We start from the raw sequence: 26753 nt of genomic DNA on the forward strand, positions 1-26753 counted from the left end.
CTAAGGACTATTCTGTTAAAATCTGGAGAGACTACCTAAGTTATGGGGTTAAAAAGTTTCCATTAGTCCCTTCACTGATGTCTCTCCCTAACTGGATTCGAATCATGAGAATGTAACAAGAATATCTGAAATCTGTCATCAGACAGGAGGGGTTAATGGGTAAAAAGCTGGCTCAGACTTGACAGGGCATTAATTTCCTTAAAAAATCAGACCAAATTCTCAATAGCATGGCATAAAAAAATACGTACTTTGGTCCTTTGTACTGATGCATATATGGGTAAGATCTATTCTTTTTCAACCCTCACATATTACTGTGCCTTAATGTGATGACATCTTCTTTAGCTTACTGCTGCTACCCAACAATTTTATTCAACTTGCAAATGGTCTCTTGTAATGAAAGGGTTTGTAAAGGCTATATCTAACCTATGTATAGCACATTCATTTTAACAAGACAGAGATTTTTGTCCTTTTGCAACTATAGGGTAATCTGACTCAATGGCACAAAATACAGTACTATGCTTCAACACCCCTTTCATGACATTTTTTCATTAGCAGTGTTATATTCCATGGTTAATCTATTGCTACAGCTCAATATTCAAGATGGAGAGATGGCAATCTTTTACACCTAGTTACAATGAACCAAGTATAGTTCAAGTAAGTCTATTCTGGCTGAAAAAAAATCAGGGGATGGCAAGAATGTGATGAAAAACACATCCTCGAACTCTATATGTTAATCCTTTCGGCCAGAAGTCATTCCACCCAAAATATACTTGCAATCTCCACACAATTTTGTTTTGATCAGGTAAGATTTTTCTGAACTGGAATGGTTTGATATATCCTCCATTAGCCCCTTCAGTAAGAGATGGCTTTCCTAGGTTAAACAGAATAATACTGGGGTAGCAAGATCCATCCACCCGGTAGCAAGAACAAAGTATAAAATTTGCCATTGGTGTGAAGGGGGTTGACAGCACTGTATTAATGGCTATTCATAAACTATATCACCTCTTCCCCCTTCATTTGATCTCACTCGAACCACTGTATCAGTCACGCAAACTCAGCAGCAAAATGAGATGATAAAAGATATAACAGTGAGTATCTAATATCCAAAACTGGAGAGTGTTTTTGATGTCAAGGCAATATTCAAGCACCTGCTCCAACAATGCAAAACCAATAACCATATAAACTTAATGTGGCCATGAATTGAAACACAATTACCACACAGTCTAAGTAATCCACTCATAGGTCACTCACTACATATTCCACTTGGTTTTACTAACTCAACTGACGCTATAAAGATAACCAACATAGAAACCATTTGCTACGAGGGACTCATGATATTGAATTACATATGATTTTAACGACAATTAAAGCTACCAATATATCCCATGCAAAATTATTTGCCTAGACAGAAGATCCACAATGACATTTTCTTGCTCCTGTACTTTTTTAGCAGAAAAAGTAAAAAATATATAAAATGCTTGAGTCCAAATCACATAAATGATCCCAAATTTGTACAACTTTTCAATGGAATGTTAAAATACAAACAGTCATTGGGGACACTCAGTATGAATGCAGTTATGACTTATATTTACCCATTGAAGCCAAACACATCAGTTTCAGCTTTATTTGTCATGTACCAGATGATTTTACCTGGCTTGGGGGAACATCTGACTGAATGGTAAGATACACTCTTTATAAATTTCTTCACTATCAGGATAGCTATTTTAATGTGTGTATTCTGGCAATCACCAGACATCATATTCTACTTAACCATGATCTCAGACTAAATGAATTAGAGTTGCTTATGGTACATCTCTATGTATTTGTCTTACTAACTCAAAAGCTGCAGATGGTAACTAAATGGCCAACCCTGGTAAGTTATAAAATACTCTGCTCTGTACTTAGCCCATGAATGAGCCTTAATGAAGCTTGCAGCTAGAAATGAACAATCTACACATTTAACCATTTGTGAATAAAGACAGTACTTCAGATGGGCAATAATGACATGATTTACTAATGATGTATAATTAAATTAACCACACCTAGATTAAAGAGATGCAACTCAATGCATCAGAGTGGTATGTCTCAAAACTTTACAACACCATAAAACAACAATCATACCGACCTGGCTTTTGGAACCTTACAAAAAATGGACTTAGTAACTGATGCCACGAGTTCAGAAATGAAAGCTACAGTATGGTTACCTGGGACTTAGTGGCAACCCATGTTAAAAGAAGTAGACCTTGATGTAAGTGAAATACAAAGCCCATGCCAGCACAATCCAATGGCAAGAGTACAGAGGGTTTTCTCCAATGTCAAACTTGCGTGCCAGATGCTTGAAGGTCTCGTCTAGAATTATGACAGGGAAAGAGATCTTTAATACAGCTGACCACTGAGCTACTGACAGAGGCCGCACCTGGAACACCACCTGGAAAAAAAAATCTTGTGTTAAACCATTCCTATGAGAGCAACTGTGAGCTGTAATGCTGTTTTCTCTTCCTGATTCCAGATTACTTTATTTGTATCAAGTATTAGGTGAGCTACCTTTAGAGAACTGAGAAAGTGGGACTGACTGGGAAACTACAATAATCTCTTGATTACTGTATTTGGATGACCTCTACCCAGACGATCCATTACCCCAACGCTGTGGTCTGGCTGTTCCAAACCATTATTCACACATTTTTTTCCCACTATCCGGGCAATATGCTTGCGTCTGTTTGGTAGAGACTATGCTCGCTCAAAAAATTTCTGCCTGGATGGGTGGGAATAGCCAGGTGGTGCCGCCGTGTCTGGCTGGTTAACTTATCCAGCATCCACCAGAGACTCCCCCCAACCCCTTGCTTGGTCTCAGTTCCCGCACGGCAATGTAAACGGATGATATAGCAACACATGCGGTGGTTTTTGTGGTTGGTCCCTATCTGCTTCAGGCCTTGCTATTCCTTGAATGCCTCTTCCTAGGGTGTGTGATGATGGCCCCTTCACTAGGGAAAAGGAAGAGAGTAGTGCTGACTCTTTAGAAGTGGGAGATTCTGGGTAAGACTGATGTGGGATGATTGATCCATGAATGTTGATACTGATATTTATCTAGCTTACAGTACCGTACCATGATTTTATTCTATTTTACCATGATTTAATTCCATTTTACCATTATGTTTTGTGTGCCCACTGCATTCTGCGACCAGATAGAGTGGTGTTAACCCGTACCATGCTGGGGGGAAAAAAAAAATGATACCTTTCTACGCTGGCCGACTTTGGATTTTTTTCCTCTGGCTGCAAGGGCTTAGTAAACCAATATAAGAATCCTGGCACCAATAAAAGTAATTACTAAAGCCAGAAAGTTGGCTGAATCAAGTCTGGTTAGTGCCTACCTCTGAAATCTTCAAGGTTACTGAGAAGCAGAGTGGCTGTGAGCTTGTGAACTGATCTTGGACTTTTTTTTCTGGCTAAATGGGCTTAATACATCAATATCTGGTCCCTGGCACTAATAAAAGTAATCACCACAGCCAGAGAGTTGGTTGAATCGGGTCAGCTTGATGCTACTTGACCTCTGAAATCTTCAAGGTTAATGAGAGAGCAAAGTGGCTATGAGTTTGTGAACCTTTTTTTTTTTTTTTTTCTAAACAGGCTTAATACATCAACATAAGATCCCTGGCACTAATGAAAGTAATCACCAAAGCCAGAAAGTTGGTTGAATAAAGTCGGGTTTGTGCCACTTGACCTTTGAAATCTTTATGGTTACTAAGAGAGCAGAGCGGCTCTGAGTCTGTGAAGACTGTCACTCACCTCCTGCGCTCCTAAATCAGTGTTGTAAGCATAGCATGGAAATGTCTGAAGTTAGTGGGATACGTTATTACCTTCCATTTTACTTTGGTTGCTTGTAATTTCTCAATGCTGCAGGACATAGATCTACATCACTGGTGTTTTAGAGGGGGATGTAGATCTACATCGCTAGCGCAGTACAGGTTAAACAACAGGAACAAGTGTTGTATGACATATTGTAGTGGCCTTTTACACTAACTTTCCAATTTAGTTCATGTACGAATGTGGACCACAGGAGAAGTCCACTATCCGGATGAAGCCACTGCCCAGACATGCCTTTGGCCCTATTACCTCGGATAATCGAGGGATTACTGTATGTGGGAATGAGGTTGAGAAGGAGACCAGGGATGAGTCAGAGGCTGATCAGCGAGCGTCGTGTGAACTAGCAGGCCGGAACGAACAGCAAAGGACAGGGTTATATGGAAGCTCCTACAGGGCTCTCTCTAGGGTACAGGAGACTATAGGCTTTAGTAAATAACCTCGAAACCTGGAGAAATAAATGACCAAATGTAACTTATTTCCAACCAAAAACCATCATTAAAATAAAGGATGTACTGGTAATTAAATATTCACCAGTTTATCTAATCAGCAATCTCTATAAAGAAGTGCTGCACACACGGCACTGCTGTAACTTGTGTTGCTGGGTTACTCGCAGGCAGTAATGGTCATCTGGATAACTGCTACTGATGAAGTGTTTCACTCTGCTCTGAATTGCTCCAAAGCATTATGATTGCTGTGTGCCTTCTAAAAGAGGACATGGCAATTATTTCACTATAATACACCTTCGGGGGAAAAAAAAGTAAGATCAGTGTACTGAAATACACCTCCCTGTGGGAGTGAATGATCAAGGCTGGTGTGTGTGTCTGGTTCTTGGCAAACTTATCTCCAAAGGAATCACAAAAGCTTTGATCATTTTCAGTAAAATCCCAGGATACTACATCCAACAATTTGAAAGAATGCCAATTAAATTCCACAGTATAAAAATCCTACTACAACACAAGTTTATTACTTGTACAAGTACCTCTGGAATGATGAACAGAGCCTCTGGATTTTCTTTTAACATACATTCATTTTATACACTTCTGAACATGGTGCGGTAAAAAGGCTTTCCATCTCATTAACTCCACTCATCTCAATGACTCCCTTCAGCCTCTCATTCTTTGCCACAATACTGCACCTCTCTCTCTCTCTCTCTCTTCCCTTCTATCTTTCTTACTTTGATCACTGCTCTTCTGAGCCCTCAGCTTGCATCCCTCTCCTATTACGTAGGGGGCTCAGTAGGCATCTTGCTACATACTCTCACCCTCTTCTTATTCAACCCTTGCATAAAGAGTTAGCCAGTAATCTCAGTCTTTCATGCACACAACTCGTCAACTCAGAAACTACCTTTCTCAGTATGTTTTTCCCATTGCCTGTGACTTATGTCTTTCAAATGCATGTTTTCAGGCATCTCTAAATTAGTAGATTTTGACACTTTTTCCTTGCTCAAGTTTCTTTGCAGGGAACAAGTTTTGCAGGTTCTCATCTACAATTCTTTCTTTGAGGGGGAGCAAGAGGCTAGCTACCACCAATGCTAAGAATACCATAAAACTGTATCACGAGGGTGGTGTGTGGCTTTAATGTTGGTTAACAGCCACACAAACATCACTCTCTAGCAAGAAATTCACCTACAACTAAACATAACCAAAGTCCAAGTTGAGACATTAATACACCCTGATTATTTCCAGCTGCTTTCAACAAGGATTGCCAGGGACAGGTGAGAATGAATACCACTGTCTGAATGAAGAAAGTAAGATGGTTTTCAAAGAGGGTGTGACTGGATGGTATTCTGTGAAATGTATATGAGCAGAGTTGATGCGGATTACTGGAAAGGTGTGACCCATATAAAGTAAGGTGTAAGCACTTACAGAAGAGATAAAAGGAATGGGTCTTATAATACATGGCAGAAATAAGTGAATGACTCAGAAGTTTTATGCATCTACAGATTCAAGGAGAATGAACCTCAAGTTTAACAGTCTTATGTTCAGTTAGTCTGAAATATATGGGAGCTGTACAGTCAAATGAACAATGTGAATGAATACTAATTTAAAACTTCTGGATGAAGAGTACTTTTTCCAAAGTAATACTCTGATCACAAAACATTCCCCGCAATGAGATCACAAACTGTCACTTCAGCAAGAGGCTGTAAGTATGAGATAGTGAAAGTGGTTCTGATAAGTGCATATGTACCATGTGAAGATGGGTCTGTATGACAAAGATACATTTTAGATGCAGCTGGCACTGGGTATAGTAACAAAATACAGTATACAGTGCTGTAAACCTTTTATATACCGAACCCTCTTAACACGAATATTGGTTTTAATGACCACCTTGAGCTGGCCGAACATTATATTCATTTAATGAATTTTGCTTGGTAAAAGAATGGATGCGTGGGAAACACCAACCAGCATAGCATCCCTACACTCACCCAGGCATACACACACACACCCGTGCTCCTCCGCATCGCATAGAATGCCGCATCAGTCTCTGGGTGACCAGCATCGTAACAGGAGCCATAAATAGAGCATTTATTGGGAGAATCAACCATTTAGCCCTAGCTGTATGTTACTGTGTACGACTGTACAGATGAAGGACATGCTATATTTAACCATCTTTGTTCAGTAAAAGCCACAATCCCTGGGATATTACCGAACAGCACAGTGTTCGGCTTTAATGTCAAGAGTCTGGTACCATTTAGTTTGTTATATCAAGGGTGTACTGTATGTATGTTAGTGACTGTTGATCTGAATGGATGCGTTGGTATAGTCGTTGACAAGTATAAAAGTGTCTTATATTTCACTTCTACTTCTCACTTTCCTCTGCTGGCTAACACTGCTAAGCTAAGAGAGATTTGGTAGTTTCTATGCCCATGTATGAGTCTTTTTTACATACTGCATCAGGGCATAGGTGATGGACATGCCTTATCTGTGATGCTGATGCAATGGAATATTGCAATGGCAATTATCCCTGACCACACAAGTCCAGTGAATGATACAATGCATCATTTTCCTGTGCTGGGGAATAATGTGTACTGAGCAAGCTATACCCTCTTAACTTATCCATCACAGGTTCGTTTCATTTCCTTTTGTTTTTGAAGGCTCCAACATGCTTGCACGCATTGGCCTTGGTCACCTAATGGTGGCTCTCCATGTTGCACGATCTATGGTAGCCTCCCTGTTAGTCCCTTAACCCTGAGGTCACACTTGATATTTCCCACGCCTTTCTCGGTCTATCCCTCGCAACCCCACCTCGAATATTAACACTTCTCACCTTCTGTACCCAATTATCATCCCTCATCCTCTCCACATGCCCAAACCATCTCAATCTACCTCTCCTCATCACAACACCAATACACTCCAGTCCCATCCTACCTCTGAACTCTTCCATCGTAAACCCAGCCCTCCCAGGCCTTGAACACAGGGACGCACTGCACATCCACCTAATCATTGTCATTTCTGTATGTTTGAGCCTGCGAATATCCTCCTCCTTTACTGCCCAGGTCTCACTACCATACAGCATCACACTCCTAACACATGCTGCATAGAAAGATCCCTTAGCAGCTAGGGAGAGTCCTCTCAATGTCAGGAAAGGCAACTGCTCCCTGAAATTCTTCCAACCACTTTTCACCCTAGCCACAGAGTTAGCTCCAGCCCCACCTCCAGCACATAACATGTCTCCCAAATAACAAAACTCTTCCACATACGCAAGAGACTCACCAGCAAGTTCAATCTTTCATGCCTGACAATCTCCACATGCTCTCCCCGACACGCCGCACACATAAAATCAGCATTATCTCGCAGTCTACCTCTGATACCACTACATCTCTTGTGCACCCATTTATCACAAACACTGCACAAGATGGAATTACTTCCCACACCCTTCTGGCAAACTGCACATGGCTACTCTCCCTCTTCTTTGACTGTGCCACCACCAACCCTATATATCATCACTTTTGTTTTATCTGCATTTACCCTTAAGCCCTTGTGTCCCATACCATCTCTCCACTTCCTAAATCTTTCCTCCACCTCCCTTTCATTCTCTGCAATCAACACCAAATCATCAGCATACAACATCTCCCACAGGGGTCCATTTCTGAAGTCACGTGAGAGGGCTTCAAGTACCATGATAAACAACATGGGACTCAAAACTGACCCCTGATGCACATCAACATTCATGGAAAACTCATCAATCAAATATCCATTCACTCTTACCTGGGTGCGAGCATCCACATACATGGCCATAACCACCCTAACCAGCCACTCCTCCAACCCAAGCTTTCTCTTTGCTCCTCTCTAGGGACTCTGTCAAAGGCCTTCTCCGAATCAACAAACACAAAATACAGATCCCTTTTCTTCCCAATATATTTTTCCTGAAGCTGCTGAACAACGAATATGGCATCAGTGGTCCCCCTGCCTAGCATAAACCCAAACTGCATCTCATCAATATTCACTCTTTCTCTACTCATACCTTCTAGAACTTTCTCCATTACCTTCATTATCTGATCTAAAAGCTTTATACCTCTATAATTTCCTCTTTCCAGGGCATCATCCTTCCCTTTGTACACATTTACAATTACACTCTTCAACCAATCATCTGGGACAAAACACTCATATATAATCATATTTATCAGGTCAATGACTAACCTCACCCCTACATCTCCTGAGGCCTTCAACATTTCAGCAGGTATTCATTAAATCATTGTTGTTGTTGTTGTTGTTGTTGTTATTGTGGCTCAAAATTCATTGCAATAGAGTCAGATAGACTGCAAGCTGAAGTACCATCTCAACTTTGGAATATAAAAAGGGAACTGAGGGGCATTTTTATGGCCAGGGAGCAGAGCCACACAGTTACGGTACATAGGTGCTGGCCCCACCATGGGCAGGCATCCACTCTGGCACCACTGAATCAATAGGTGTAACATATATACAGGTATTTATTCTTTGCTAACTGTATATAATTCTCTTTTACCATCCTCAGTGTACTGTATGTCTGAGCTAAACACTCCCTTTCTAAACTAACTCTGTTCTTCACCTTTCCCATTTCCTGTGATGCTATACACCCTCTTGTAAGCACTCTACCAAAGACCTGTTCTAGTCTACATACCCATCATTACAGTTGTGCAAAATGAAGCACAATACAGATAACCTGAAATCAAACTGCCCAAAATATTGGTAAGAAAAATTGGTATATGTAACATCAGATTATGGCATCTGTGGTCTGATCCATCTTTTCCGTGGTTATAACAAAGATGTTAATATTTTCTCCTATCTATCTATCTATTGCCAGATGCCATAATCACATAAGAGGTGGCCATTTGACTTTGAGTTAATTGTTTTACGGGGAGGGGCACTAACCCTCCACCAACCCACTTGTTGACACGTAGGGTGCACGTATGGTTTGGTTATATGGTTACCACCCAGTGTTGTAAATGGTTTCCTGGCTTACAGGAAACCATTTGGCTTGTCACTCAATGTAAAGCCACCTGCAGAAGAAAGAAAAGCAATAAGAAGTGACAGGAAAGATGGGAGAAATAGGAAGAGAGGAGGACAGGCACAGAAAAAGAATGATAAAGGCTAAGGAAGAAGTAGGCAGCACTGCCGTAAAACACCGTAACTTCGGACAGCGTCCAAACTTCGGACATTTTGCGAAAAAATGTAATAATTGAAGTTTATTGGAAGAGAGAGTGATATTTGCAAAAAAATTGATATGGGTAGGTAGGGTAATCTTTAAAGATTATTATGTATAAGTCCTATTAAACTAGCTTGAATATGTGTGGGTGAAAAAAATTTATGAATCAAATGGTAAAAAAATTGACATTTTTTAACCCTGCAAAACTTTGTTCACACAGAACAAACAGTTTCAATAGTAAGAACGTAATTAGTACAATTATACTGTATGTGGAAAAGTGTCGTAAATACTGGGGAGTAAAATATTTTAAAATATATACATGCATCATCTTGCTATGACTGTTTTCATGAATATCTCTGTATTTTTCAAAAAAAAAAAAAAAAAAATCCTAAATTCGGACAGACAAATTACTGGAAAAATACAGACAATAGGTGTGTGTGTGTGTGTGTGTGTGTGTGTGTGTGTGTGTGTGTGTGTGTGTGTGTGTGTGTGTGTGTGTGTGTGTGTGTGTGTGTGTGTGTGTGTATTTACCTAATTGTGATATACAGGAAATGAGCTACGCTCGTGAGGTCCTGTCTCTGTTTCTCAATAAGTCAAATTTAGCTTTAAACTCGTTTAAGTTTTTAGACTGGACGATCTCTTTGTCCAGGTTATTCCGCAGGTCTATACATCTATAAGGAAAACTATATTTCTTGATATCCTTCAAGGAGCTTGGCTTCCTCAGTTTCATCCCGTGTCCTCTTGTTACTCTATTATCCCATAAAAACAGATCTTCTTTGTCAATTTTATCTACTCCCATCATGGTCCTGAACACTGCAATCATGTCACCTCTATTTCTCCTTTCTTCTAAGGAGGGCAAATCCAGCTTTTCTAGCCTCTCTCTGTACGACAGATCTGCCAGACTGGGGACCATCTTGGTTGCTGTTCTTTGTATTCTCTCAATCTTGTTTATATCTTTCTTTTTGTGTGGTGACCACACTACTGCTGCATATTCCAACCTGGGGCGAATCATGGCCACTATCAATATTTTCATCATCTCCTCATCCATATAATGAAAAGCTACTCTTATATTAGGTCTCTCTAACTGTCTTGTTAATGTGTTTTTTAGGTGACAAACTGTCCTGGACCAGCACACCCAAATCTTTCTCTTCTCTCGCTTTTGTGATTGGTTCATTACCCATCAAATAATTTAATGATGGCCTCTTAGTACTTTTACCCATTTCCAATACTTTACATTTCTTTGCACTGAATTTCATTTCCCACATCCGGCTCCATTCGTGTATCCTATTCAGATCCTCCTGCAGCATTTTGCAATCCTCCTCAACCTCTACCTTCCTCATGATTTTTGCATCATCAGCAAACAGACTTGCATAACTGTTCACTCCAGCTACCATATCATTTATGTAAATCAGGAACATTACTGGCGCCAACATCGAGCCCTGTGGGACTCCACTTGTTACTTCCCTCCACCCAGACATCTTATCCTTTACTACTGTCCTCATTTGTCTGTCTCTCAGAAAGTCTCTCATCCATTCTAGGAGTTTCCCCTTCAGTCCTCCTATATGCTCTAGTTTCCACAGTAGTCTCTTATGGGGTACCTTGTCAAAGGCCTTCTCCAAATCTAAATACAGATACACACAATCCATCCAACCTTCTCTTTCCTGAAGCACGTCAATCACTCTTGAGTAAAAACTCAACAAGTTGGAAACACATGACCTTCCACTTCTAAATCCAAACTGACTATCAGCCAAAATATTTATCTCTTCCAGATATTTTATCCATCTATCTTTCAGAATTCTTTCACACAATTTAGCGACCATGCTGGTTAGGGACACTGGTCTATAATTCAAAGGTTCTTCCTTCTTTCCTCCCTTATAAATTGGTATCACATTTGCCATCTTCCATTCTTGAGGCACTTTCCCCTCTTCAAGAGAACACACAATTAAACTGTGAATCTTATCTGCCAGTTGTTCTCTGCATTCCTTCAGTACCCAATTAGAGATTCCATCTGGTCCTGGGGCTTTCCTTACATCTTGTTTCTAGTAGTTTATACACTTCCTGTACTTCCACTTTTATATCTTTTATCACTACATTTCTAGTCACTACCTCCACTTCCACAAACTCCTTTTCATTAGTGAAAACTGACTGGAAACGTTTGTTCATTATTTCTGCTTGCATTGTCGCATCCTTATAGACCTCTCCTTCTATTTTCAGTTTGGTAATTCCTTCCTTTTGTTTCAGTTTGCCATTAACAAATCTATAAAACAGTTTGGGTTCATCCTTACATTTGTCTATTATACCTTTTTCAAAATTCCTTTCTTCTTCTCTGCGTATTCTTGTGTATTCATTTCTAATTCTTTTATATTCTTCCTTTGTTCTGTTGTTACTTCTCTTTCTCCAATTTTTCCATGCCGTCTCTCTCTCTTTTTTTTGCTATCATATACCTTTTATTAAACCACTCTTTTTTCCTGTTTTCTTTCCCCATTACTCTTGGCACAAATTTTTCCACTCCCAAATTATACAGGTCTAGAAAAATATCCCACTTCCTCTGTATATCTGTTGTTTCTCTGAATTTTCTCCAATCTGCATTTTCAAAACATTTTCTCAATCCTGTAAAGTTTGCTTTCCCAAAGTTGTACCTTCCCTGCCTATAAAGCTCGTCTCTTGGCTCCACGTTCCCTGTTATCAACTGGAACTCAATGACCACATGATCACTTTTTCCAATAGGACACAGATATTTCAAGGATTCTATTACATCGGGTTCTTTGGTAAACAGTAAGTCTAGTCTTGCTGGTGTGTCCTCACCTCGGAACCTTGTCTCTTCTTTGACCCATTGCATCATCACATTGTTCATTGCTATATTTAATAATATAGTGCCCCATGAATCCTCGCCGCCTCCTGAGTCCCATTCCTCCCAGTTCACCTCTTTACAATTGAAGTCACCCATTAAAATTATATTGCTGCTATTGTTAATCAGTTTCTGTAAATAACATGCCATGTCTGACAGCATTTCCTGGTATTCATCATCACTCCATGCTCTTGTCTTAGGGGGAACATACACTACTGCCATATCTCGCTTGTTATTCTCTCCAGTTTCTAATTTCATATTTATCACTTCGGCCCTGCCTTCTCCCATTTCCACGGTATCTACATTTATGTTGTTCTTCACTGCTATCATCACTCCTCCTCCTGTTTTTTCTTTTCTGTCTCTTCTCCACAGTTTGTATTTACCATCTCCCATATCAATATCAATATCTTCTCTTAACTTGGTCTCTACAAAGCACATAACGTCAGGTTCATGTATCCTCAAAAGATCGTTGATTTCTAAACTTGCCGATATTAAACCATCAACATTAGTATATGCTACCTTCCAGTGATTTTTGGTGTTTTCTATACCCTCTTTTCTCCTTCTCTCCACCGGTACCACTTCCTTAACTTCTGATCCATGACTCTCCAATAAAACACTGTCTACTCTTCCTCCGTTCTCTGTTCGTTTTTTACCTTTGCTTCCTTTTCTAAGTCCTTTATTTTAGCTCTTTCTTCCTCATTTGCATCTCTCCTTATCCAAACATTCTTAAACCCTTCCTTGTCCGGTAGTTTCCATGTTCTACTGATAATTTCGTTAACTGTTGCTTGGGACTTGAACTTTACCTTCAATGGCCTTGCGTCTCCTTCCTCGTATTTTCCTAACCTAAACACCTCTTCAATCTCTTCTTGAGCTTCCATGTTTTCCTCCATGACTACTGATATTATCTCTTTAACCTTACTCAGTTCTTCTCGTTCTCTGTCTGATGTTATTTTCATACGTTTTTCTTTAACTCCTGAAATTATTATACATTTCTTCTTATCTGCTACATCTCTAACTAAAGATTCTCTACTTCTCAACACCCTAACCACTTCCCTCTCCACTTTTTCCATGCTTTGTTGGTCTATAATCTCTTTCAAAATTACATTTCCCTCTTCCTAAATTTTCTTCCACCCCTTACGTTACTCCTTGATTTCTATAATGTGCTCTTCCTGTATTCTTGACTTGGATTCATACTCATCTAGTTTGCTTTTCATCATGTCCCTTTCCTCTTCCAACCTCTTATTCTCCCTCTTAAGCTGTTTTATTTCATTCGAGGCTGATTCATTGTTTACTTTTAATTCAGTAACTTCCCTTTCTTGTTCGTCACTACGTGTACAGATTTTTTCCAGTGTACTCCTTAAACTTTTGATCTCGTTTTCCTGCTCTATGGTCCATTCCTGTAACTCTTTAATTACTGCCCATATCTTTTTTATCTCCTGGTCATTCCTCTCCGCTCTTTTCTCTACACCTGCTATTCTTGTCTGGTTCAACTTAATACTTCCTTTTCCCACATGCTCTTCACAAGAGCCCTCAAATTCTTTCTCACTGACCGTAAACAATGCACTGCCCGTTTCCTCCATGATTCAACCATATGGAGACTTTCTGTTTTCACTTTATCTTGTCCCTTTTATGACCGAAACCGCGATATTTTTTATTACGCTTCGACGGGACCACCGCTCACGCACTCATTAACAGTCACAATTAGGCTCAGCTTCCTTTTGTCGGTGATTCAGCTTCTATTTCCCCACGATCCTGGAAGAGGTCCGTCTCTGTCGGCGACCCGTGTGTGTGTGTGTGTGTGTGTGTGTGTGTGTGTGTGTGTGTGTGTGTGTGTGTGTGTGTGTGTGTGTGTGTGTGTGTGTGTGTGTGTGTGTGTGTGTTTTACAAGCACAGGCCTCTTAGGGAAGTGTGTGTGTGTGTGTGTGTGTGTGTGTGTGTGTGTGTGTGTGTGTGTATGTATAAGACTAAAGTGTGTAGCTCGTTAATACATTCCATGGTGCCTTCATAACATGTGCCTGTGTGTACGTGTGTCTATTGATTTGTGTGTGTGTTAGTGGGTGTGTGGGTGTCATTGGAACCAGTAAGCAGTGTTTAACATTATATTATGTTATTTCAGTATGCATTTGTTGAGTCAGTGAGGGAGCTACTTGATAATCGAGTGAAGTTCTGTTTAGGAAAAAGAGATCAGTTCCCCTTACAGTTTGGAAAATATGTAATGCATTTTTATATAATTTTTTTGTCTGAAAAAGTTTCTGAAGAGTTTTTAGTTATATTTATGGCCAGATTACCTCACTACAATGTGATATGATGCATCTTAATGTGATTTCAAATTATGAGCTCAAAAAAGAAGATATGTTTGGATATTTCTCTTTATATACATATAACTTGGGCCACAAATGCCCAGTATTTTTTTTGACATTTTAAAAAAAACTTTAAAGTGTCCGAAGTTTGGCCAGTGTGTCCAGAGACAGGTGCTATTAACCATTCTCATGTTTAAAGGGCAAATACTTGGATGTCCGAAGTTTAGAAGAGCTGTCCGAAGTAAGGAAATTTGTTCCTAACTTCGGACACTTGGAAAAAAAAAAAAACACGAGTTTAGCATGGTTAATTTTTTTTTATTATACAGATTCAGTACTGTCCCTGGTTACCACATGACACCAACAGGGATAAAATTGCACCATTTTACACAGAGTTATTCATTAAAACACATAAAAAATGTCTGAAGCTAGGGTGTTTTACGGTACATCAAGTGAGTGGATGATGGTCGCCACCACCTACCACGGTGTTAATATTTTACTTTTACTATTTTATAGGCTAACCATTCTTTATTATCTGCAGTCAACAGTCACTAAATATTGTCTTCACTACAATGACAGTGTCTGAATAGGCACAGGTGTCAAAAATTTACATGACATGAGAACTGTGATGAGGCTATCTGACCACCATCATGATGACTTTTTTCTTTCCAACCTAAGGATGTTGTACTGTATTTTCATTCATTCATTCACCATTCATCATCCAATCCAACATTGCCCCATGAGGAGCGTAGGAGCCCAGAGCTAGGCAGTTGGTCTCGACATTTAAGATGAGAGTGACCAGCCTCACTCATCCCTGAGTGGCATTACATGAGCAATCAACCCCAACCACCCCTTGGATATAACCTTCACCGGCTCAATCCGATTGGAGCACAATAATTACCCACTAAACCACCAGGCACCAAAATTTGGTTATATGGTTACCACCCAGCATAGTAAATAGTTTCCTGGTGTACAGGAAACCATTTGGCTTGTCACTCAGTGTAGAGTCACCCACAGGAATAAGGAAAGGAAAGAATGAAGGAAAGAAAGATAGAAGAGGGAGTATAAAGTTACACGTAGGCAGAAGGATAAGGAAAGAATGAAGGAAAGAAAGAAGGATGGAGGAGGGGAAAGGGCAGACATCAGACAGCAGCACTACATGGAGTGAGTGGATGGTGAGCGCCCCCACCTACCACAAAACGCCCCCACCTACCACTACATAATAAATAAAATATAAAGTCTGAGGATAAAATTCTTGTATGTGAACAATTTATGTCACGGTGAAATGAAGACACAAAAGATACTATACTTACAGCTAGAATGTTGAAGTACAGGATGAAGAAGTGGAGGATCATGGAGAGTGCCATGGCAATGAGAAGCCAGATGTTCTCCCAAGGTGGCATCACCAACAATGACTGGTTCTCAGACAAGCTGCATGTAAAGTAAACTATTTCACATTTAATAATTCTTTTTTGTATTACTATCAAAATTCTTTGAGGCAAATTCTACCACTGGCTATTAACATTCAAGGGTAGGAAGGGGTTAGGAACAGCCCTTTACTACCACATTTTTTTTTTTTTTTCTGATCAATTCCATGTGAATTTTCCAGCTAGGGAAAAGACCTCTCAAAGTGAACAGGCTAATTTATACTTCTGCTCAACCTGAAATATACATTGAGGTACCAGTCATATATATTCTGCAAAATCTATCTATACCAAAGAATGTTTATATTTGGCAATCCTAACATAGCCAACTTGACATGTATTTGCACTGAACAAATAAGGAGATACTTTTACTAAAACTTTATCAGGAAAATATTTATGTACTTGCCAACGTACATCTGCATTCCACAAATAAAGAACTGCATTTATTAAAATTTTTTCAGGAAAATATTAATCTACTTCTATACATATACTAAGCTGCCAGTGTAATTATAGAACCATTAATGAATTTCTAAATACTACAGAAATCAACATTGCTTAGTGCATGGTAAAAGTACATCTAATCTACTGTACAGTATACGGGTAAAACATACAAGTAAATGAATCTGACCTGTTAAGAGCATTAAGCATCTCAATGGTGACAAGGACTGACAGAGCCATTGTCATGGGTGCTGGGTGACTAAACACAGCACAGTCCACCCCCTTGAAGCTCTCAGGGTCACTGGTGCAGGACAAGTGATGGGACAGCTGGTAGTAATTCACCTGAGGGCCAGTGGGGTCATACATGAACCACCAAGACGCAGCAAACACAGTAGCAACACCAACATAACAACCTATTGCCATGTAGCGGAAGAACAGCCATCCGGAGATAAGAGTCTCGTCTCCCTTGCGGGGCTTGTGGAACATTATGTCAACATCAGGAGGATTGAACCCAAGGGCTGTAGCTGGGGGACCATCAGTGACCAGGTTGACCCAAAGCAGTTGGACGGGGATAAGAGCCTCAGGCAGACCAAGGGCGGCTGTGAGGAAAATGGACACCACCTCACCGATGTTGGAGGAAATGAGGTAACGGATGAACTGTTTCATGTTGTTGTAGATGGCACGACCTTCCTCAACAGCAGCCACGATGGATGAGAAGTTGTCATCAGCTAGAACCATATCTGATGCACTCTTGGCCACTGAAGTTCCTGAACCCATAGCGATTCCAATTTCAGCTTTCTTCAAGGCAGGAGCGTCATTGACACCATCACCAGTCATGGCAGAGATCTCATTCTCCCCCTGTAAATATTCCACAATCTTGGACTTATGGAATGGCTCAACACGGGAGAAAAGTCTGGCTCTCAAGCATGCCGCTCGTTGTTCAGCCACAGTCAGTTCATCAAATTCCCTGCCAGAGTACGAGAGACCAGTTGTGTCTTCATCATCCCCAAAAATTCCAATGCGACGGCAGATGGCCTCCGCTGTGTCCTTGTTATCTCCAGTGATGACAATGACCCGGATTCCTGCAGCACGACACCTGCGGATGGATTCACGAACCTCCTTCCTGGGGGGGTCCAGCATGCCCACAACACCCACAAATGTCATGTTGGTTTCATACATACCAAATTTCTGTGGGTCAACCAAATCCATCTGCTGATATGATAATGGATCATCCACAGTGGCCAAGGCAAGGCAGCGCAAAGTGTCATGACCACCACCGTAGGCACGTGTAACAGACAATATCTTCTCCCTCACACCTGGTGTCAGAGGGAGTTTTTGTGTCCCGACACGGACAAACTTGCACCTTTCTAGCATCCCTTCTGGTGCCCCCTTGACAAACATTTTGGGGCCACTACCTAGTCGGGTGGGTTGGAGTGGAGAGCAGTAAGCAGACATTGATTTGCGGTCCCTCGAAAACTCCAGGGTGAAGTCCTTTCGCCACTTGGTCTCCATGTCCCGCTTACAGATGGTGGCAGCTGAACGTCGGTCAACCCCAACTTTGTTCAGTCCATATGGGTTTATCTTTTCTGCCATGACAATGAGGGCTGTCTCTGTGGCTTCCCCAACCTTCTCAAACATATTTTTGAATTCATTATAGTCAATTGAGGAGTCATTACAAAGGCAGGATATTGTGGCCAGCTCCTCTAAACATGAAAAATCTGAGCCACGAACTTGTTTTCCCTTAAGATATATTTCGCCAATGGGTTCATAGGTGGATCCAGTGATTTCAAACTCAAGCAGGCTGGCATTATTGTCCTCAACTTTGTCCAGGATAAACATACGAGAGACAGACATCTGGTTGGTGGTTAGTGTGCCAGTCTTATCTGAGCAGATGACAGAGGTACAACCCAGGGTCTCCACAGAGGGCAGGGAACGCACAATGGCATTCTTCTTGGCCATACGACGTGTGCCGAGAGCAAGACAGGTGGTGATGACAGCCGGTAGACCTTCAGGGATGGCAGCAACAGCCAGAGCAACAGCAATCTTGAAGTAATAGATAGCACCCTTGATCCAAGACCCACCATGAGCAGGGTCATTGAAGTGACCAATGTTGATGGCCCACACAGCCACACAAATGACTGATATAACCTTAGACAGTTGCTCTCCAAATTCATCAAGCTTCTGCTGCAGTGGGGTCTTGATATCCTCTGTGTCTGCCATTTCTGTGCGGATCCTTCCTGTGAGTCAAAGTGCACATTTAATTATATATGAAAACAGTATAACCACCTTTAACACTACATTAATACACAGTCATTACTCTCACTTATCCTTTGGTAACATTACTAATATGTTCTCAGAATCTCTCTAGTACACTAACATCACAGGGATTCTCACTCTGACAACCCATGACCCAATCTGTAGTGTGTTCAGCTTTCCACAACCCACTTATGCTTAATGGTGTCTACTCTGTATCCTCAAATATAGTAATGTACTGAAACTGTCTATTTGGAACTGATTATCAACAGAAATTATAAATCCAAATTACCTCTTACAAGCAATGTATCACTTCCAATCTAAAAAACACCCACAAAAACCTGGACAACGTGACTATTTTGTACTCTCAACACAAGGACTACATATTTAATGGAATATATTTACTGCTAGCCTACTTATTTTTATCGATCTATCTACTGCCAGATGCCTCAATCCCATAAAAGGTGGCCACAAACAAATTGCCTCTATGTCACTCTGTCCAATGCCACTTTACTGCCTTGCTCCCAGCTCACACCCCCCTCTCACATATACCTCTCTGCTCTATCCCTCCACCTCATCCTTGGCCTCCTTTTCCTTTGTACAGGGGAACAATTATACCTGACTTCCATCCTCTGGGACTCTACCTTCCTCCCAGGCCAATCTGCACATCTTCCACATCCATTCCAATACTATCTCCCCCCCAAGTTTCAGCATTTCACCACATAATCCATCAGTTCCTGGGACTTTCCCTACTTTGACTTATTTCATTGCTTCCACTACTTCCATCCTATTGATTCCTTCCACTCTTCTCACCACCCTCCAGCTCCCAGCCATTCCCCAGCCACTTATACTTGCAATACTTTCATCCTCTATGCTGAACAATTCCTGAATGTGTTCTCTCAATCTGCTCACGTTTTCTCCCTTCTCCACTAGCAATATACCATTTTCATCTTTCACTCCCCGACGTACTTCTTTATCACCTGTCTAACATTCTTTACCTCTTTCCAGAACATTTTCTTACCTTCCCTCCACTTTACACTCAAATTACTTCAAATTCCTCATTCACTCTCATTTTATCTCCTACTAATCTTTTCACCCCTCTCTTCCTCTCTACATATAACTCTCTCTTCTGTCTCTCAACTCCCTCCACACCCCTGTTTCTCATCAACTAGCTATATGCTTTCTTCTTTTGTGCCACAGTCTGTCTCACCACTTCATTCTACCATGCTGTTCCTTGCTTTCCCTTTCTTTTTCAGTTCATCCCACACACTTTCCACGTCCCCTATCTGTTCCAAATCATATTAACCCAACCAATCCTCCATTTCTCTCTTATATTCTGCCTTTTTTCCATCCTCTTGCAACCCTTCTATCCTCTTTGTATGGACTACTTCCTTCTGTCCTTCCCTTCTTCTCCTCCATTTCAATTAAACCATGACTTTCACCACCACCTAGTGGTGGTCAGAAAGTCCACTCCCCCAACCTCTGTATGCTCTTGCATTCATTACACACCTTCCCATTTTATCATCCATTCATCATCCAGTCCTACTTTGCACCATGAGGAGCATAGGAGCCCAGAGCTGGGCAAGTTGGTCCTGACATTTAAGAAGAGAGTGACCAGCTTCACGCATCCCTGAGTGGCATAACATGAGCAACTAACCCCAACCATCCCTTGGACATAAACCTTCACCAACTCAATCCAACTGGAGCACCATAATTACCCATTAAACCACAAGGTGCCATAATTTGGTTATATGGTTACCACCCAGCATAGTAAATGGTTTCCTGGTGTACAGGAAACCATTTGGCTTGCCACTCAATGTAGAGTTACGGATGAAGAAGGACTGAAGGACAGAAAGGTAGAAGAGGGGGTGTAAAGTCATCCATTGGCAAAAGGATGAGGATAGAATGAAGTAAAGAAAGACAGAAGAGGAAGGAAGTTAATATGGAGGGAGGAGAGGAAAGGGCAGACACCCGAGAGCAGCACTACATCGAGCGAACGCACATATAATCAATCATTGCCTTCCGTTCATTCAGTTCACAACCCACCCTTCTCATCACTCACCACGTATACCTGTGGATCATTTTGTGTCTAAAGATAGTATTGGCTATCACCAATCCCCTCCCCGCACAAATGTCCACTAGAGCACTGCCATTTTTATTCACTTCTGTAGGCACACTCCACTCACCAACTACCCCATCCACCTTCACAATCCCTACTTTTCTATTCATATCTCCAATCAAAAGCACTCTCTCACTCCTTGAAACTTTTCCCTGTACACTTCCACATTTGTCCAGAACTCTTCTTTCACTCTACTTGCACGAACTTGCACTGGCACATACACACACACAATTGTCCACATTTGTAGTCCAACTTTCAATCATACTCACACAGTCCTTGAGCCAACTGATCCATACTCTCTTATATTCTACTTCCATCTCTTGCACACAATAATACAAACCCCTCCTTTTGTCCTCTCATTCTCATTTACTCCTGTGCATATAACCCATCCATATTCCCATTCTCTCACAGTCTCACCTCTCCATTCTGTCTCAGTTATTTCACATACATCCACTTTTGCATCCTCAAGCACCTAAAATCTCTCTCTTTCACCTCATCATTCCCATCCCTTACATTCCATGTCGCAATCTGTACCATCTCCTTTGCTCGGTCCTTAGTCGTCACCTGTCAGTCAGTCCTGGTCCGAAGCTTTTTGTTCCTATTTTTAGTTAGTTGTTTTCTGGGAGGAGGGGGTGGGGGCACTAACCCTATGCCAACCCACTTACTGACACGTAGGGAACACGTGTTGGTTGGTTATAAGGTCACCACCCAGTGATTTAAATGATTTCCTGGTTTACAGGAAGTCACTTGGCTTGACACTCAATGTAGTGCTCCCCTAAAATAGAGTACTGCTACACTAAGTGTGTGGATGATAGGCACCCCCACCTACCACTATATACATATATATATATATATATATATATATATATATATATATATATATAAATATATATATATACATATACATATATAGACAGATATATATATATATATATATATATATATATATATATATATATCTATCTATCTATCTATATATATATATATATATATATATATATATATATAATCTGTATATATATATATATATGTATACTTAAAAAAAATGACTGAATGTTTGAAGATACCTGCATAAACTTAAAATCTGGCTTTTAAAAAATGTGTATGTTTGAATGTTTGAAGATACCTGTATAAATTTAACATTTGTATGTCCCTAATATAGTACGGCTAGATATAGATGAAATGAAACCATATCAGGGGGAGCTAACTTGGCTGAAACTAAACGACTACTGTATAGCTAGGGCCTCATTTTCATAAAATATCATCTTGGCATTACTGTGAAGGAAAAAAAAAACAAGCAATGTATTGCTTGAATCAGAATATCAGTCTTGTAGTCAATATATGTTCAGCTGGATCCATCTCCACAAAATACAACATAGCCTGGGCACATCTTTTGAAAAGTGCACTACAGTAGTATATCATCCAAAGGATACAGTTAGCACAACACAATTTTCAGTGTCATTAGCATAGACTAAAGGGCCTTCCTTTAGGTCACAAGACTCACCCTTGTGGCAGGCCTGTACTTGGAAGCTACATTTTAATTATATTTCACTAATCATGCTTGCCACAACATGTCTCCCTCTAGTATTTATCTTAGTAAACCACAAGGCACCACTAAAAACTTTTTTTCAAGACAGCGAATCTGTGAGCTTATTCCAAATATTCTTAAGAAAATGCTTTTGAATCCATCCAGTGAAGTTGTCTACAGTTTCAGAACACCTGCTTTAGCATACTACCAGAGATGAATTGGTGACCTGGACTTGACTTCTACCTCTTCAGCAATATATACTCTTCTGGCTCTATCAATAGCCACTCTTATAATATTTATGTACTGATCAAACATCCTTCTTTCACACTCAACATACTATAAATGTCCTGCCCGATTTTGTTACACGTACACATGCATGCAAGCAAGCACGCACATACATGCATGTACACAAGTGCATGTGAATGCATGTGTATGTACATGCATGTGCACACACACACACACACACACACACACAGTCTGGAATCCACATCTCAAAAAATATATAGCTAAGATTGAGTGGTTGGTGGGGATGCTCAGCATCCACTCACTTGATGAGCTGCTGCTCTCAAGTGCCTGCCCTTTCCATCCTTCCTTCCTTCTTTCCATCCTTCCTCTTGTCTGTCTTCCTTCATTCTTTCCTCTTCCTTCTTTCTATGGGTGACTCTACAATGAGTGACAAGCCAAATGGTTTTCTGTACACCTGGAAGCCGTTTGCTATGCTGGGTGGTAACCATACAGCCAAATTATGGTGCTTAGTGGTTTAGTGGTCAACTTGGGCACTCCAATCAGACTGAGATGGTGTAGGTTTATATCCAAGGAATGGTTGGGGTTTATTGCCCTTGTAATGCCACTCAGGGATGGGTGAAGCTGGTCACTATCATCTTTAATGTCAAGACCAACTTGCCTAACCCCGGGCTCCTATGCTCCTTATGAGGCAATACTGGATTAGAAGATTAATGAAATGAATGAAATGAAAAGGTACAAAGGGCTGCTACAAGATGGGTACCAATCATAAGGAATCTACATTTGAAGAAAGACTAGAAAAGAGGGAAATGAGGAGACATGTTTATGCTATATAAATGCATCAAAGGAAAAGAAAACATACACATAAATGAGTACGTAACCTATGGGGAAGCAACAGCAGGAGGACGCTGCAAAAAACTGTACAAAAAGAGAAGTGATAAAAACATAAGAAAATTCAGCTTCCCAAACTAAGCAACTGATCAGTGGAATGTACTACCGAATGAAATAGTGTGTGCCAAAACTATTCATAAATTCAAAGATATGTAAGATAAAAATGGTTCAAAACACAGGACAGTAGGAGCTTGACTCATTCCTGTAAAGATACAATTACGTAAAAACAACATTAGGTAACAAAACACACACACACACACACACACACACACACACACACACACACACACACACAGGTAGCTATCTGCTGACACTCACCAATAGCAGTGCCCAGTCCTGTTCCCACCACAATACCGAGAGCCTTGCCAGTTGCAACATTGGTTCCCGAGAACAGAATGTTTTTCTTGTCCTGTTGAGAAAATTGAATGTAAATAATTGTAGCTAAAATCATCAATGTATTGATTCAATGGTGGGTAACTTATTAAGTTAATGGTAATACAATTGCATGGGGATTTATACAAAAGAATGAAATTATATTTAAGTTCAGTCACAGGTTAATAAAATCATCAATGCAAGTACTGTATTGATTCTATGATGGGTAAATTATTAATTTAACAGTACTACAACAGAATGGGTATTTATACAGAAGAATGAAATTATATTTAAAGTTCAGTCACAAGTTAGGGACATGATTACAAAATAGATGCAACACATCTACTTAATAAAATCAACAAGTAATAATAAAAATATAAACAGCTACATGTAAAAACTATTGACCTTTGGATAGTAAACAAGAGATCACCACCACAGCAAGCACTGCCACTTGACCCATTCAGCCCAAAGACATTTTCTAGATTACTCTTCCTGAATCCAGACAATTTATTCAACTTAAGGGATATCCTTCGAACAGGAGGGATTAGATAAAGGCTTCTTTAACCTCTTCACAATTAAAGGTCCTTCCAAACTTCAATAAAATTATCTAACCTGAATAAAATTTAAAGTCATCCTAATGAAGAGGTTCATAATCCCTATGAGTGTGTTGTCCCAGATGATTGGCTGAAGAGTGTAATTGTAAATGTGTATAAAGGGAAGGGTGATGCCCTGGAAAGAGGAAATTATAGAGGTATAAAGCTTTTAGATCAGATAATGAAGGTAATGGAGAGAGTTTTAGAAGGTATGATTAGAGAAAGAGCGAATATTGATGAGATGCAGTTTGGGTTTATGCCAGGTAGGGGGACCACTGATGCCACATTCATTGTTCGACAGCTTCAGGAAAAATATATTGGTAGGAGAAGGGATCTTTATTTTGTTTTTGTTGATTTGGAAAAGGCCTTTGACAGAGTCCTTAGAGAGGTGGTGAAGTGGGCAATGAGAAATCTTGGCTTGGAGGAGTGGTTGGTTAGGGTGGTTATGGCCATGTATGTGGGTGCTCACACCCAGGTGAGAGTGAATGGAGATTTGAGTGAAGAGTTTTCCGTGAATGTTGGTGTGCATCAGGGGTCAGTCTTGAGTCCCATGTTGTTTATCATGGTACCTGAAGCCCTTTCACGTGACTTTAGAAACGGTGGATGTGCAGTGCGTCCCTGCGTCCAAGGCCTGGAGGGGCTGGGTTTACAATGGAAGAGTTGAGAGGTAGGATGGGACTGGAGTGTATTGGTATTGTGATAAGGAGAGGTAGATTGAGGTGGTTTGGACATGTGGAGAGGATGGGGCATAATAATTGGGTGAGGAAGGTGAGAAGTGTTAATATTGGGGGTGGGGTTATGAGGGGTAGACCGAGAAAGACATGGGACGAGGTCATTAAGTGTGACCTTAGGGTTAAGGGACTGAACAGGGAGGCTGCAATGGATCGTGCAGCGTGGAGAGCCGCCATTAGGTGACCAAGGCTGACACATGCAAGCATGTTGGAGCCTTTAAAAACAAAAACAAAAACGAAACGAAAACGAAAACTGTACACAACAAAATCGTATCCATAACAGGGTTACTTTCTCCAGGTTCCTTTACCATGGATTAATTTTAAAGAGGCTACAGAAATGCCAGAATTCAAAATCCCTTAACAGTTACCAGATACTTCTTACATAATCTGGCCAATGACATACAATTTTATTTAATTTCAGAAACAAGTTCTTCAGGTAAAAGGGTCATACACAGGAAATATATATTATTTTGATGTTCTAATTTAAGATGATATTGTGTTCAGCTTAGAAACATCTTCACATAGAAAAAGTTAACCTCTTAAATATGACAGGCAATGCCTTTTCAGTTTTATTTGTGTAAACTAAAATATTTTATCTTACACGAGACTCTGTGTACTGAAGGGGTATGAACATTCTCCATTAACCCTTTCAATATAGAAAGCTACCAACCACCTTTACTGAATTTTGTCAGATGAATCACATGAACTTAAGAATGACAGACCTCTGTGTACATAAATGATCATGCTCTTTCTCTCTCTCTCTCTCCCTCTACAAAAAAAAAAAAAAAAACTCAGTGCCACTCATTTTTACTGTAATAATAAGCAAACTAATAAATGAAGAAAGCAGACGTAATTGCCATGAGAACTCAAAGCACAATGTGACAACTGACAAATTCAGTGATGCAAGATTTAGCATCTGCAACCATGCTGCAAGTTTATCAACAAGCACTGTATCTGAAAAGCTTATGATAATCTTTCCAACAACTTCTGAGAAATACTGTACCCATTAACACTCTTAGCTGGAGGCACAAGTACAGATAATATTTTAACCTAGTACAGTATGTGTTTTTGATGTTTCAAATACAATGCACATTTCCCAGCAGAATACTAATATAAACATACATGTAAAATTCAGCTAAATAACAGAGAAAATTACCGGTAAGAAATCTTTAGAGGTTACTACCTCTAAAACTTGATTTTTTACACTTCTGAATTTCATCAAGTAATCCTAACATCTTACTAAACTAAATCCGGATAATTTGTTATTTTCAGTTAGCCTATCAAATACACACAGGGTGGAAGTGAAGTTAGCAAGGGAGTGAAAGATAAAAATGGTAGATTACTAGTGGAGAAGGGAGAAAAAGTGGGCAAATGGAGAGAACACTTCAAGGAATTGTTGAACATACAGGATGGAAGTAATGCGAGTATAAGTGGCTGGGGAATGGCTGGGAGAACGAAGGAGGTGAGAAGATAGGAAGAAATCAGTAGGATAGAAGTTGTGGAAGCAATGAAGAAAGTTAAAATGGGGAA

The 26753-nt window shown here is 40.2% G+C and overlaps 1 protein-coding gene across 1 annotated transcript in view; it reads right to left on the bottom strand.

Moving 5' to 3' along the window:
* Positions 1-2051: 2051 nt before the first annotated feature.
* Positions 2052-26753, bottom strand: part of LOC145408365 (calcium-transporting ATPase sarcoplasmic/endoplasmic reticulum type-like) — a 97497-nt gene continuing 72795 nt past the window's right edge. The window contains exons 7-10 of the mRNA XM_080279092.1: positions 23846-23936; positions 16684-18730; positions 15945-16062; positions 2052-2428 (exon numbers count right to left, since the gene is read on the bottom strand). Coding sequence (XP_080135218.1) covers positions 2228-2428; positions 15945-16062; positions 16684-18730; positions 23846-23936 — 2457 coding nt within the window. The 3' untranslated portion in view covers positions 2052-2227. The remainder of the gene's footprint in view (positions 2429-15944; positions 16063-16683; positions 18731-23845; positions 23937-26753) is intronic.

This window comes from Coenobita brevimanus, chromosome 77 (assembly GCF_032717465.1).
Source record: "Coenobita brevimanus isolate Jiangsu-jjx chromosome 77, ASM3271746v2, whole genome shotgun sequence".
Taxonomy (NCBI): Eukaryota; Metazoa; Arthropoda; class Malacostraca; order Decapoda; family Coenobitidae; genus Coenobita; species Coenobita brevimanus.